The sequence below is a fragment of the Protopterus annectens genome, chromosome 3.part1 (genome assembly GCF_019279795.1).
Source record: "Protopterus annectens isolate FY-2018-M chromosome 3.part1, PAN1.0, whole genome shotgun sequence".
Taxonomy (NCBI): Eukaryota; Metazoa; Chordata; order Ceratodontiformes; family Protopteridae; genus Protopterus; species Protopterus annectens.
The window spans coordinates 1,465,823,317-1,465,838,473 of NC_056732.1; the positions used below are offsets into that span (position 1 = coordinate 1,465,823,317).

At 42.0% G+C, this 15,157-nt stretch overlaps 1 protein-coding gene across 2 annotated transcripts in view; it reads right to left on the minus strand.

Moving 5' to 3' along the window:
* Positions 1 to 15,157, minus strand: part of RSU1 (Ras suppressor protein 1) — a 1,003,924-nt gene that overhangs the window by 593,247 nt on the left and 395,520 nt on the right. For both annotated transcript variants that reach the window (XM_044067536.1, XM_044067535.1), the window contains exons 6-7: positions 4,151 to 4,233; positions 3,781 to 3,895 (exon numbers count right to left, since the gene is read on the minus strand). In XM_044067536.1, the coding sequence (XP_043923471.1) occupies positions 3,781 to 3,895; positions 4,151 to 4,233 (198 nt within the window). The remainder of the gene's footprint in view (positions 1 to 3,780; positions 3,896 to 4,150; positions 4,234 to 15,157) is intronic.

Here is a 15,157-nt window from a genome sequence, read left to right on the forward strand (position 1 = left end):
AGCCGAGAATCGAACCGGAGAATATCTTGCTGTGAGGCGACCACTCTAACTGCTGCATTTGCTTACCTTTCTGGGGGATGTGGACTGGTTTAGTGATTATCCCAGTGAATACTATGGTGGTGTACAGCTTCTGTAAAGCAAACCCAAAATGGCTGCATCCATTCCCACTGCAACAGAAGCATGTAGGGGTGCACACTTCATGGTGCTGGCTGAATCTAGCCAGGCTCAGCTTGGAAAGAGGATGGAATGTGGGCACATAACAAAATACCCCTTTCTTTCAATGTGCGTTTCTGAGATCACACTGCCATGTTTCCACGCCTGACCTTAATTAATTTGTCCCAGCTAATGAGGTGTGAAACATCTCTGTGACTGCAGAATGGACACTGATCACCTGGAGCTGTAAAAATAAAAATTACATATGACAAAACGGCTTTATAATAAATGAGTAACACAACTAAAAAAAAGTTTTTGTGTTACTCGTTCAGTTTATACACATGAGCTTCACTGCAGTGAATTCAGCAATATTAGTAGTAATATAAAGATAAGATGCAAGTGTGGAAGTATCTAGACAGCCTGCACAAACAGCTGTACATGTGCACAGTTCAAAACAGTGCTTCTGTCACTTTAGAGACAAATGAGTTAAGGACAACAAAATGGACAGGATAAGGAAACTGGGAGCTCAGGGCATGAAGTCGGCAAGTAAAAGAAAAATGGGTTAAATGGGTTAAGATATACAAAGAGGCAAGACACCAGGATTGCATAAGTAAATAAATTATTTCAGTATTTATAAAAGGATGGCCGGTTACTGTTAAGGGAGAAAAAGTAGGTACGGATAAGTATGGATATAGAGATAACTAGGGAGAAAGTAGGTGAAGGATCATGGTATTTTTGAGATGAGCAGCTGACTCTCCCTTACCTGCTCACCCAAGAGACTGATCTAAAGGAATAAAAGGTCAGTGAGGACTTTAAGGCAATCACATGATGGTAAAATGATGTACAAGAACAGTGGAAAGTACCAGATTAGGCTCAAGCATTCACTAGTTGAGGGTGAGCCTACCACATGAAAATAATGGGGGACAGCTAAACAATGACCTTATCTTGTTAATTTTCAGGCCAGGATTTGGCATCCAAGTTCTTGTTTACATGCGTCAGTGAATGCCTATTGTTGTGACAGGTAGGTTCACAAGGAGGTGTCATCTAATGCCATGCTAGTGAAATGGGTCAAAACTCCCTCCTCCAACAAAGAGCATGGGGACTGAACCTGTTGTGGGTTTAGAATAGTTATGCAGCAGCCTCTGGGACATTTACAATTCAGTTTAAGACATGTGAATGCAGGACTTTACAGATGATAGCAAAGACAGATTCAGACTGTGCAATACGCAGAAAAGAACTGCTATGTCCTGGGGACAAGTGTGCTTATCAGCATAGTGTGAAACAGCCAGGAAAGTAGATGGCCCTGCAGATGGAATTTTGCTAAAAAAAATGGAAATTTCAATTAGTACAGAAGCATAACTTAACCCAGGACTCAGAGACAGCCATTATAGATATATCTGTAGTTTCCTCAGAAAATAATGGGGCGGGGGGGGGGTTAAATGCATCCTAGTCCAAACCAAATTAGCAGGCTAGGCCCAGTCAACCTGTGATTTCTACCGCTGCTTGACACTAAAAGTAGATTCAGTAGACACTGTATCGCACTAAATTTCTTTTTTTAACTTCTTTTATTGACGGATTTATTGACTAGTATCTAACAAGAGGACCAATACTTTATTTTTTGAGAAAGTCATTATATTGTACAATAACACAACTGACAAGTAAAGCCAAATAACTGTTCTTGTCCTTGCCAAACCCTAGTTCTAGACATGAAGCAATGAACTAGTGAGTGAAGTTATCCGAGACACCATTCACCTCAATCCACAAAAAGAAATGGAAGTTGTGTAGGTTGCACCCTCTTCTACAGCTAGTTCTCGGCCCTAGATAGCAGTATAAACAAATGTCTTAAGGATATCAGACTGCAAAGATGTGGCTGGAAGACTGATGTCCATCAGCAGATCTATCTAATTTGTATTACAAATTCCTTGCATCAATAATCCTTAAAATGAGCATAAACAAACTAGTTTCCTGATGTCACAAAGATTGGAGAGGGGTGACAGGGGGCAAAGACAAGGAAAGCCTGTCTTCAGTGTGCTCTATGATAGCATGCCAGGTAAGCAGATTGGTGGCAGCTGGGGTTTACCAAAAAATGAACTTTGGTGGGTAAAAATGAAGGACAGTATAAACTGTATTAGGAAGTGTTTCACTACAGCAGATGACAGATGGAAAAGTCTACATAATATAAGAACCCCTGGGCTGAATCACACAGTGCAGTGCAATGTGGCAAAGTATACTGCCCAGGGTGTGGACTCCAAATATGCAAAGCCCATCCTCCCTTTACAAATAGGACTCTCACGGAGCTTCATCTGAAATACTGAGTTAAGTTCTGGATGGCATTCCAGGATAGTGAAGTTGAAATGATTATGTGTTACCTGGGGGTTGGTAGACTACGTAGGAGAGAAAATGAAAGAAGGGCATTGGTGGCAATGCTGACTGTTGGGTTTTTTTTTTGGCGGGGTGAACTAGCATCTCTTTGGAGACAGAGGAAAGACAGACAGACACACACAGAGACACACACAGAGACACACACAGAGACACACACAAAATTATGAAGAAATCTCCAAAACCAAATCAGTACACATGCGCAGAATAAAATAAGTTGTTAAATACTCAATAAAAACATAGCTATTTAACGCTGTATGCAAGTATGTTTTCCAAAGAATGCTTAGATTGTATACACATTGTTGGTTCCTCGGGTCTCCAAAGTGATTCAAAACAGTACATAAGGATATATGGGTAAATGAAGCAGGTCCACATTTGTGGGAAACCTCTTCCACCAAACAAGAGTCAAGACTGCATGACACTGTACCAATATGGAAAAAAAAAGAAACTGCATTTTTGTGGGGGAAGGCAAGCTTAAGTTCTGCCCCCTACATCCACGCACCTGTCAACATACTAACTTGCTTAATCCCACTGCCTGCAATCTTGCTCTGTGACTGTAAAACACAGGAATCACTCAAACTTTTTCAACAATTACTATTTACAGTACACGGCTTGACAAATAGCAGGTAATCCACATACCCTCAACAATCCTTCACCTGTTTCAAGGAAGGTGAGGTAGGCTTACTGCCACTTTTTCCTTACTATGTCAGACTAGGCTGCGGCTTGAACACAAGTCACCAGTGAGTGATGCAGCCCTGGCACACAGTGAAAGGAACTGGACAGAACGTACTTGCATCTAGTTGCAGCATTAAAATTAAAATCAGACCAAATGCCTTCTTCTACTGGTGCATTTCCAACTGGTGCATTTCCAAATTTAGATGAGTGCTTCAAAGCTTGATGTCTTGTCATTCATCAGCTCGGACATTGTTCTTTGCAGTCGGACACAACAAGGGATGCAAAGAAATTTAATCTGCTAACTACACCCTACCTGTAAGGTGTGCCAGAGCACTTTAACATTACCTACTTTGCACTCAACAAGCATACACTACTATGGTGCTGCTTCCTGCAAAGAGGGGTGGTACAGAGATGAATGCAATTTATGGATATTTGGAGAAATCAATGAACAACAACTATTTGCATTTCACCGACACTTAATTCTACTTGCATTTATCTTACTTTTTATATTGTGATACACAAATGAATTCTGTGCTCTTTTACAGATACTGGACATACTATTTTGTACCTTACCGAGTTCAGGGGGTAGTACAGTGAGGCGATTGCCCTGGATATGCAGCTCCTTCAGCTGAGTGAGCTCCCCGATCTCCTTTGGCAGGGAAATGAGGTCATTGTCTCTCATACTGAGCTGAAAGGAAACAAGAAGCTATCAGGCCTGTTTCTGCATAAAATGAACTAGCTGGCAAGATCAGTTTGCTTCATCACATGCAATACTTCCTATTTATTTGTTAGTTTCTGCAGATAAACAAAAAGTAGCAGCAGCAAGAGCAATGGTTTCTAAGCAAGAAAATAAGCCCCAGTACTGTTCAAATTGACTTGATGTAAGACTTACAAGGGCTGTGAAACTGAATTGATTTTCCAAGAATTTAGATAAATTACTCACTATCTGCAACTTTGTGAGCTTCCCAATATCTGGCGGCAGGATTTCGAAATCGTTGTCACTTAGATAGAGTGCACGCAGGGTGGCTGCAAATTAAACAGCAATATATAAACAGGGTGGCATATAACCCAGCCATTTGCAGTTTGATCAATAAAACAAGTCAGATCTGATTAATAACCCTAACTTGGTGAAAAGCCTTTGACATACCCAGAACTTCCAGTAGTAACAAGCAGGTCACACTTGACTTTCTTGACTCATTGTACCAGTGCAGTGTTCAGGAAAGCATTTATATCCACAAAGGCTAACGCAATTAACAACTTCAGCTCAACTAAAATAAGGCCACTTTTGGCAGACAGCTAAGTATCTGAACCAGCTCACATGATAAGCAATTCTTCATGTCAGTGACCAGATCTGTTTAATGGCAGGCTTATGTCAGCTAAAATGACACTGTCATCTCACTAATTCCCATAATATCTGAGCAGTCAGTTTGTAGACATCACTGCATGTACAGACATCTTAGAGAACAGAAGGAAAATGCAACCACAAAATGCAATTATTTCTTGTTTTTTATTTTATAAAGAACACATACTTATTTCTGCAAATTTCGTAGTTATTTTTTGGAAGTCATCATGGACCACATCATACATCAAAACAATACAGAAAATGGCAGGACAGCTATGTACAAGACAAAATCTGCTTGCTACATATAAACCAAACTAAAAAAGCTGCTTTTGTAGTGTCACACTTATTAGCTTTAGCTCTCTGTTAGCTCAGTATTTATTTTAGAAGTCACCCAAAAAGCACAGTTGCATAAGGAACTTATATCAGAAACATACCATAACAGTAGCTACTGTAGTACAATTGCTGCTGTCATCATAACAGTGAGATTTTTGCCACAGGTCCAGGCTGGACATCTGGCCAGTCTTCCAGAGTTGAACACCTCCCCCTACCCCAAAACTGTCCGACTTCACCTTCACAGGGTCATGTGAATGCTCCTGATATAAAGATGTTGTTAGCCCATGCCATCTTTAGTTTGTCCACGCACCCCACAGGCTGGAGTAAATCCTCTAGAAAAAAAAAGGGGGTCCTACCACAAGCAGCCCCATAGGGCCAGCTAGGGCAACCATCCCAAAAGAGTGGCCATCTTATGGCAGACTACGAAAAAGGGAGGACAAAATCCATCAAAGGAGTAACAGTAGTTGAAGGGGGAGACCTGGGATTTCATTGCAGATTTTGGATGCCTCTGGGAAGGGAAGAATTGTAACTGTAACAGTGATTCTACGTCAACACCTAGTATCACAACAGAGATGATTCTAAAGCTCTCTCTCTCTCTTTCAGTGGTGGGTAATTTGCTAACATCCACAGAAGAAATGGAGCTCCCCTGCAGGACAGTATAAACAAATCCTGCTCTGATTCAAGACTAAATATCTAAGCTACAGAGTTGAGTACAACAAGAGCTATGAAGAAGTCTTGGGTGCTACCCCCCCCCTTAAAGTCAGTGTTATCTGCTGGGCCTCTGGTAGAATTAGATCTAAAAGGTCCTTATAGCATCTTCTCATCAGACAAGCCACACAGCAGAAGGACAGGCAATGAGTTATCTATTTGCAAGTAGTTTCTTTAGAGCAGACAATGGCACCCCCTTACTTTTGTAATAAAAGAAACAACTGCTTGGAATCCTTTTCTGCCCAGGTAATATGTGCTTTTTGTACACATAAAGGGAATGTAAAATCCTTTTCTCTTGTTATGTGGGGTACGGAAACAAAAAATGAATCTGAACAGTTTCATTTAGACAGACTTCTGTAACAACTTTTAGTATTAACGAGGGGCTTGGGTACAAACTTGGCAAGCTTTTTCAGGAAGGTTTGGAGGGGCTATTACACAATGCTTGATGCTTGAAGTTGCAGCTAAGAGAAGAGGAGTCTCCCAAGTAAGGTATTTGAGGGTTGCTGTACTTGCTGGCTCAAAAGAAAGTAGGTTAATATCTCTAGGATGAAATTCATATCCCATGCATGAGGGACTTCTTTCCTGGGTGTGTGGAAGAAGTATACAACTACTTCAAGAAACTGCTTCACAGAACAATTACATGTCAAAGAAGGCTTTATGGGCAAGTAGGCTGAAATGGCTGACAGATATACCTTGCTAGAAGCATACTTGAACTCAGAAGTAAACAGCTCTGACAAATACTGTAAAAGCATGGATACCTCAAATGATCATGGATTTCAATCCATCCTTTGCCTAGAAAACCTCTTCCATGTTACTAGATAACATTACCTTGTACTTACACTCCTATCATCCTTCATTAAGGATGTCTTCTGAGTAAAGGTTCCCAAAGGGTAGAAAGGGACTATCCTCCTCACAATCTGAGTATGGACATTTGTGGGTTTAACATGGACCTGTGTGAGCTGAGTCAGGAGGTCATATTCTGGAGCAGCAGGCATGGTTCCTCACTATCGATAGCAGAAGGGAAAAATGATGCTAACTTGGCCAAAAAAGAGCAATCAACATCACCTCTGTTCTCTCCTCACTTACTTTCTGAATTATCTGGGGATAAGAGTATGGGATGGAAACCTATATAAAAACAAACCTGCCAAATTCAAGCCATCCCCTTCTCAAGCCAGTTTGCTTAGTGTATTAAAGCAGAGTTTCTGTAACCATCTGCTGCTCAGAGAGACAACTAGGTTTACAGTCCCCCCCTGCCTGTAAGAAAGGTCAAGGAAGGTGTCCCTGTCTAACATCCACTCATTAGGATCTGCTGAAGTACTGCTTAACTAATCTGCTAAGGTATTCTACTGAGACTGGATGAAAGTAGCCCTTGAGTACATCTGAACCTGTACAACTTATTCTGAAGCCCATAGAAGCAATCCACAGACAGGATACAAATAAAGTACCTTCTCATCTGTTTATGTACCACATGGCAGTTGTATTATCCATAATCAAATATAGAACTCCTAGCTTCCTAATGTGCTCAAGTTGATGGCCACCATTTCCCTTCAGGTTTATATGGCTTCTCTTCGGGTGTCCCCCACCCGCCCACTTCACAGAGTCGAAGGCTTCCATAGTCAATTTCCAATTTGGAAGAAGCTGTCTGAAAGGCAAACCCTTCACTGTTCTGTATTTGAATAGTTCAACATTCCTTTTCCTTCTTTCTTCATACAAGACAAAACTAGGATATGGGTCTCCAGTAAATGTTCATGCTGTTGCTCATGTTTCTTAGAAACAACTACAGTTTCCTCATAGGCAGACAGAAGATGTACAATTAGAATGACAGATGCAATACAGCCTGGAACTCTCATGGATTCCTGGGCTGATATGGAGTCCTTACATGACAAGTTCCTGAAAAAAAAATGCAGAAAGGAATTCTTCTTTCTCCTATGCAGTACCAAAGTAAAGCCTGTATGAACATCACTGGATGAAGTCAAATTGGATTCTGGCAGGCTGAGAGATAAATCCAGGCTATAAAAATATTCCATTGTATAAGTTAAGGCCTTATGTATCTTCTCCTGTGACCGATTCTGAATAAGGTACTTGCCCAGACATAGGTTTATGAGAATACGCTTGGCCCTGGATAGTTCATATTACTGATGGCAGACATTTTAGGTTCATTGGCACGTATTAGGCTATCAGTCTGCAGACCATTACAAGTACAGCCACAAAACCCTATTCAAAAGTTCCCTCCAGCCTCGCAGAGGGTAAAACAAAATAAACCAGGGAATTCTGTCCTGATAACTAAAATTTTTGAGGCCATTGATCTGGTTATTTAAGGATCTCTGAAGCCTTTCAAGTTGAGTGATATATTTAGACAAATACAAGCCAGAAGGAGCATTACATTCAAGAGTAGGTCAGTGAGATACGAGTTAAGGGGAATTAAGACTTCTTAGAATCCACTGAAGACACCTTTGAAAATTAGATAAGTCAGACAGAAATCTTTTCAAACTACTGCTGAAACATGATGGTCAAATAATGAGGAACTGTCAACAAGACTGTCTAGATCCCTTATGACAAATGTTTCACTGGATAGTGCATCACCTATTAAGTGAATTTTTTTTTTTTTTACCAAAATTAATTATGGTATTGTTTTTCATATTTATATTTGTGGTTTTTAACTGTTGTCTGATGAAGTTTGCTTATGAAGTAAACGAAAGCGCTAACTACAATTCCTGCTGGCTTGGTGTGTTTCTTTGGATTTTTGTTTTTTATTAGTTTGTGTTCTTGTTTGGCTGATTAGTCTGGAAATTTAAACAACTACAGGAATGGAGTGTTGGCCTGAAGGTCTGAGAAATAAATGTCAAATAAGAGCTGGCCCAACAATAAGCCCTACGGTACACCACTGCTAACTTCTTTGCTTTCCAAGTGGCACCAGGGACTCTAACCCACATGGGTTTTGTCAGACAACCACTTAGCTATCCACTGCACAATATAAGAATGTAAATTTACAAATTTCTTAACATCTGCGGAACAGTGTCAAAGGCATTGGCTAGATCTGGATATGATGTAGGTACTGCATAACTTATCGACTGCTTCAGTTATTTTGCAGCAACAGGTCACTGTCAATGACTCATGAAGTTCACAACTCATACCTGGACCTACTACAGGTGCTCAACATCTAGCCAAATACCCTATTCACGGACGAGTAACTACAGTCTATGGACTGGAAAATGTACACTCACTGTAACTCACAAGCACAATGTTTCCTGAACTTTATCAAAATGGACAACCTGAATCAGATAGTGCACATTCCAACCAGAGAATCAAACATATTGGATCAAGTACTAACCAATATGGGAGAGTGTTGCATCTCTCCCCCATTTCACATCTTCATTGATGAACTTTCTCTTTCTAAATTAACTATTTCTGAATAAAAAATAAACTCTGAAAACCCAACTAAACCTGGAACAGTTAGGAACTATTCTTAAGCAAACTGCATCCTATTAAGCGACAGTCTGTCAAATTGCAGGGCTCACACAAACCATGAAATCACAGTTACCTATGCAGAACTATTCCAAGTAATCCTGTATTAGTATATAAATAGCTACATTGATGTTGCTGTACCTACCATAAGACCAAATCAAACACCAAAAGAAACTCCACAGGTGAAATCATTACTTTAACAGTGTATAGGACTCTGTCATTGTTCATATTGGTGTGAATGACCTGAGACAAACCTCCCTGGACTACATGAAAAGAGACATGGAAGAGCTCTCTGATCATGTAGCCCAGCCTGGTATGACCATGACCCTGAGTAGCATCTTGCCCTCACCAAGAATGATACCTCAGTATAAAGAAAAAAATGATAAATTTCAACAACTGGCTAAGCTTCGGGTGTCATTCAAAGGGGATCCAGTGTCTATCAGCTTGGGATGACATGCTCGACAAGCTGCACTGCTTCGCAAGGCACTGCTTACAACTGTCACCCCTAGGCTTTCGAATACTGGCCAAGGCTCTTGCTGCCCCCATAGTGCCTTTTTTAGGCAAGGCTCAAAAGTCAAACCCACCTCTGTAAACAGCACAATTAATAAAAAACTGAGGGTTATGCTACTTAACGCCAGGAGTTTAAATCTCAAAATGCACGCGCTCAAAGCACTCTTCAGTATGGAGAACATCGACATCTGTGCAGTAACTGAAACCTGGTTCAAGGCTCCAGAGAGCGGCTACAACTCATACCACATGTTTCGGCCACAGAACACAGACCAAAACACAAAAGGAGGGGGTGTATCCATATTCATCAAGGATACCCAAACCTACAGGTTAGTGGCGCAGCATGATATCTCCGAGATCATCCACGTGCAACTAACATCGGGCAAATCTGCAATGCAAATTGTGGCCTGCTACAGATCACCCTCCATGACACAGGACCACCACTCCACCTTTCTGGAGACACTGAAAAACATGAAGGTCCTACCGAACACCCTGATATTGGGCTGTTTCAATTACCCTACCCTTCACTGAGAAAACTACTCCAGTACAAATTCCCAGGCCCAGCTCTTCCTGGAATTCATCAACTCAAACGCCCTGGATCAGCTGGTAAACTACCCTATCAGAGGTGAAAACATATTGGACCTGGTCATCACCAACATGGGCGACAGGTGTTCCACACCGGAGATCAACCCGTCACTGTTAGATCAGACCATAAACTAATCACTCTGGATGTCCACACCCCACCACCACCCCCAACTAAGGAAACCACAGTAAAAAACATTTCTAAAGCAAACTTCACCTTACTTACGACAGAGGTGGTAAGTTTCACAGCACCCACGCTAAAGGATAACGCTGACCAAGATGCAGAAACCTTTACAAATGCACTCTAAGAGCAACTACAAGGATGTATGGATTGTGACATCCCTAGCAAAACCAAGACTCACTCCTCTAAGAGAAGGAAACCTGCTTGGTGGACCGCTGCAATAAACAGGCTATACAATAGAAGGAGGAAACTAGTTCAGAAAAAAAGCAAACCCCAAGAATGAAAGACATTCCTGATCAGTATCAGTAAGAAACTAAGGTCCCTCATGAAATCATCCAAGGCTAACTTCGAAAGAAAAATAGCCAAGGTTTCAAAAGAAAACCACAAAGCCTTCTTTAGCTATGTTAAGGATCTAAGTGGCAACTCGCAGATATGCACTGAACTAGCACAAGATATACTGAACCTACTGATATTGCCAACATCCTGCAGACAGATTCAGTACAAACTTCACCCCCCCCTCACCTCCAAAAGGGCCCACAACAATACCGGAAAAGTGTAGTGTCCCAAAAATCACAGACGCACAGGTGAAAACAGCCCTTTCAAAAGCCAAAAACACAGCATCAATGGGACCAGATGGTGTCCCAGGCTGCGTCTTGCACGAACTACAGAACAAACTAACCCCCCACCTAAACACGCTGTTCAACCTCAGCCTCTCAACAGGCTATGTGCACACAGAATGGCGCACAGCAATGGTTATTCCTCTCCACAAAGGAGAGGCCACAACTGACCCTGGTAACTATTGCCCCATAAGCCTGACTAGCCTGGTCTGCAAGGCTATGGAGCGCATCACCATGGAACTCATTAACAAAGATATTGGGAACCTCCAAACACTTGACCAGACCCAGTTCGGCTTTGTTAAGGGCAGATCATGCCTATTAAACCTGGTTGACTTATTTGAGACGGTCACCAAGGCCACAGACGAGGGAAAGGTGGTTAATACAGCCTACCATGACTTTGCCAAGGCTTTCGACACCATTCCCCACTCAAGTATTACAGAAAAACTCACCAGCCTGAACATAAACCCCTACGTCACGAGATGGGTTGCCAACTGGCTTACAGACAGAACTCACACGGTAAGAATAGCAGGCTCCAGGTCCAACTCTAAACCAGTCACAAGTGGTGTCCCGCAAGGCTCGGTCCTGGGACCCCTACTGTTCGGCATATACTTCTCAGAAGTACAGGCAAACACAGAAGGACTATGGCTAACCAGGTTTGCCGATGACTGCAAATAATTGACTCTCCAGCTGACATGGACATCCTCCACCCTTACTGAGATGGACACCTGATGTCAAGTCATGGCCTCAAGCTAAATGCCAAAAAATGCATAGTCATCCCGTTTGGGAAAAACAAAATGCCCACGAATTACCACACAGGTGGCAGCCCCCTTAATACAGAAGAGGTAATAAGAGATCTGGGGACCCATGTAGATAGTAATCTCTCCTTTGGCAATCATATTGCCAAAGTAGTTAGGAAATCCTTCTATGTGGCCCATCTAATTACTAAAGGGTTTGCATCTAGAAATAAAGAGGTTATAGTGCCCCTCTACTCGTCACTCATTAGACCCATCATAGAGTACAATGCCCCATTTGGGATGTACCTCACAAGACACTTCCAACAGCTGGAAGGACCACAAAAGTACCTCACCAAGAGGATTACTGGTCTCAAATATATCTCCTATGCAGGCCGACTGAAAAAACTCCAGCTGTACCCAGTGGCATATCACTTACACAGAGGTGATCTCTGCTTGACTTACAAAGCCATGTCCAACTCAGAATTGATGGACATGCTCCACCTAAAGAAATCCAAGTCACTGCGAGCCACACGCTCTAGTGAGCTAAACCTCGCCACAACAATAAATAGAACATGCTGGAGGGATAGATTCCTGTCACACAGACTCCCCATGCCTTGGAACAAAATTCCAAATGACATCAGGCAGAGTCCTTCACTAACACTCTTCAAGAGAAACCTTGACGAGTGGATGGGTAACAGAAAATACACCCCTGGGACCACTTCATTGGCTCTGCTTGTCAGAGGATCAGTTAATTAATCAATTGGGCAGTGAAAGCTGACACTCTGGCTAGGCTTATAAATGCCCTCGGGCAGATAGCCTAGTACCTACCTATGAACCTATATAACAAGAAAAAAAAGGCATGGATAAAATCAGAAACAGCAACCCTCAGAGACAAGAGTTCTCCGATTCAAGTAAACAAGAAACTAGGAGATCTAATAAAGCCTAACAAGGCCAATTATGAGGTCAGGATAGCCGCCCACAATAAGGACAACCACAAGGACTTCTTCGGCTATGTCAGGAATCTTAAAAGTAACATTCAGCAGTGTGCAGAACCGGTGGTAAATGCACCATCTTCACTGACAAGGGAGACCTGGCAAATCTACTGGCTGATAAATTTAGCTCTAACTTCACCCCCCCCCCACTACCCCAGGAAATCCCTTCTAACATATCCCCCTCCCCCAAAACAATCAACAGGGAGCAGGTTCTGGCAGCACTCTCAATGGCCAAAATCACTCCTTCATTGGGACCTGACAACATCTCCGGTTGTCTCCTAAATAGCCTAAAACATGACTTAGCAGTACCACCAGAGGCACTCTTCAACTACTGTCTCAAAATGAGTTACATTCCAAGTGAATGGAGGACTGAAATGGTCATCTCATCATAAGGAAGGACCATCAACCAACGCCAAGAACTACAAGACCCATCAATCTAACACGCAAAGCCACATAATTAATTATCATGGAAACAAACAAGGATGTTGGCAACCAACAGACACTGGACCCATTCCAGTTTGGATTTATTAGGAGAAGGTCTTGCCTAATTAACTTGGTAGACTCCTTTGAGAGGGTCACCAATGCAATTGATGGTAAAATGGTGCTTGCCACCCACCTTGACCTGGCAAAGGCATTTGATACAATACACCACTCAAGTACTGCTAAACACTCCAAACTAAGACTAAATCCTTAAATAACTCACTGGATTGACAACTGGCTCACAGAGAGGGCCAAAGAAGTTAGGACTGGTGATACTATCTGCACCAAGAGGCTAGTCATCAGCACAGTGCTGCAGGGCTCAGTACTGCCTGCTCCTATTAAGGCTTCTGGCTCACAAAATTCACAAATGACTGCAAACTGTGAGCTATCATAGATTCCCCCATGACACTAACATCATACAAGTGGTTTAACACAAACGACTGGTGCCAAGGCTACAGATGAAAACTCAGCACTAAGAAATGCATTAAGTGCCCTTTAGAAAATCGTCCACTCAAGCTAATTACTCCACTGATAAACACCTTTAAAAGTTGATATGGTAGTTACGGATCTGGGAACATGTGTAGGCAGTAATCTGGTCTTCAATAAGCACATAGCCAGGGTAGTAAGGAAATCATTCGATGTTGCCCACATCATAAGTAAGGGAATAGAGTTCAGGTCCAGGGAAGTTGTAGTACCACTTTACTCGACCCTTATCAGATCTATAAAGTACAATGCCCCCTTGGCATATGTCTAAGCAGGCACTTGTAACAGTTGGAATGCCCTCAAAGGCTTCTCATCAGGAGAATCCAGGGTATGAATAACCTGTTCTACACAGATCACTTTAAGGCCCAATCTGTACTCAGTGTCTCATAGGTTATTGACAGGTGATCTACGTCTGGCAAATATAGGCATCCTCAAATCCAGCTCTGATGGATCTCTTGTTAATCCACAAAACAAACAGCACTAGAAACACTATATCCAAAAACCAGAATGTTTCCTGCAACATAAAGATAACATGCAGGCAAGACATGTGTGTCTCAAAGGATCCCCGTGCTATGGAATAGTCTCTCACCATCCACATGGAAACAGAGTTCATCCCTGACCTTATTCAAATGAAACCATCACTGGATGGGAAATCGCAAATTCACCCAAGGTCTGACCCTCATGTCTCTGATAGACATAGGTTGACAGTAAGTAAATTAACACCCAACTAACATAGTAATCCAAACAAAAAAAAGCCGTAGAGTGGAATGCAGTACTGTTTCAAATCCAATTAACATACCCCACCCCACATATCCCTTAACTACCTCCTTACTAACATACTCTACTATACAGATGTCCAAGGTGCAAGGGAGGTTAGGCTTACAGAAACCCTAGTGTTCATTAGCCTAGTAAAACCCTGCAAAATTAATGAGGATGAACAGGCAGTACCTTCTTTGGACAAAGCAAAACTGATGATGGTCCAGTATTAAGACATTTTCAATGTCCAAATTAGGAAGGTCTAAGATATTAGGTTTCATAGCTTTACATGCAAGACGAGACTACTGGGTCTGTAATTACCACGATCAGTTGCTGGGCCACCCTTGTACAATGGCATGGCTGTTTTTGAGGCTTCGAGAACAAAGGTTTAGTAGGGGTTCAGATAGGCCATATTAGGGGGCTGATAAATCAGCCAATCTGGCATACCCATGGATGATGTGTTCTTAGCTGCTGCCTGTGGAATCTGTGGAACAGCTACAACTGTGGGTGTAGTAACATTTGCATTACATTTATCAGCTATAATGTTAGCCATTTGTTTTGGGTTAGAGTGTGCAGTACTGTTGTGGATTAGTTCCAAACACTGCTGGGTGTAACATTCTGCCATAGTAAAAGATTTACAATTATGTTTTGATTTTTATGGCTTTTTTTAAATCACACTCTGCGTCAAGCTTCCTAATGGTTTCCTCAGGCACTTCACTGGTTTGCTTAGGTGTGCTCTTGAGTATGTATGACAAGATCTCTTACAAGCA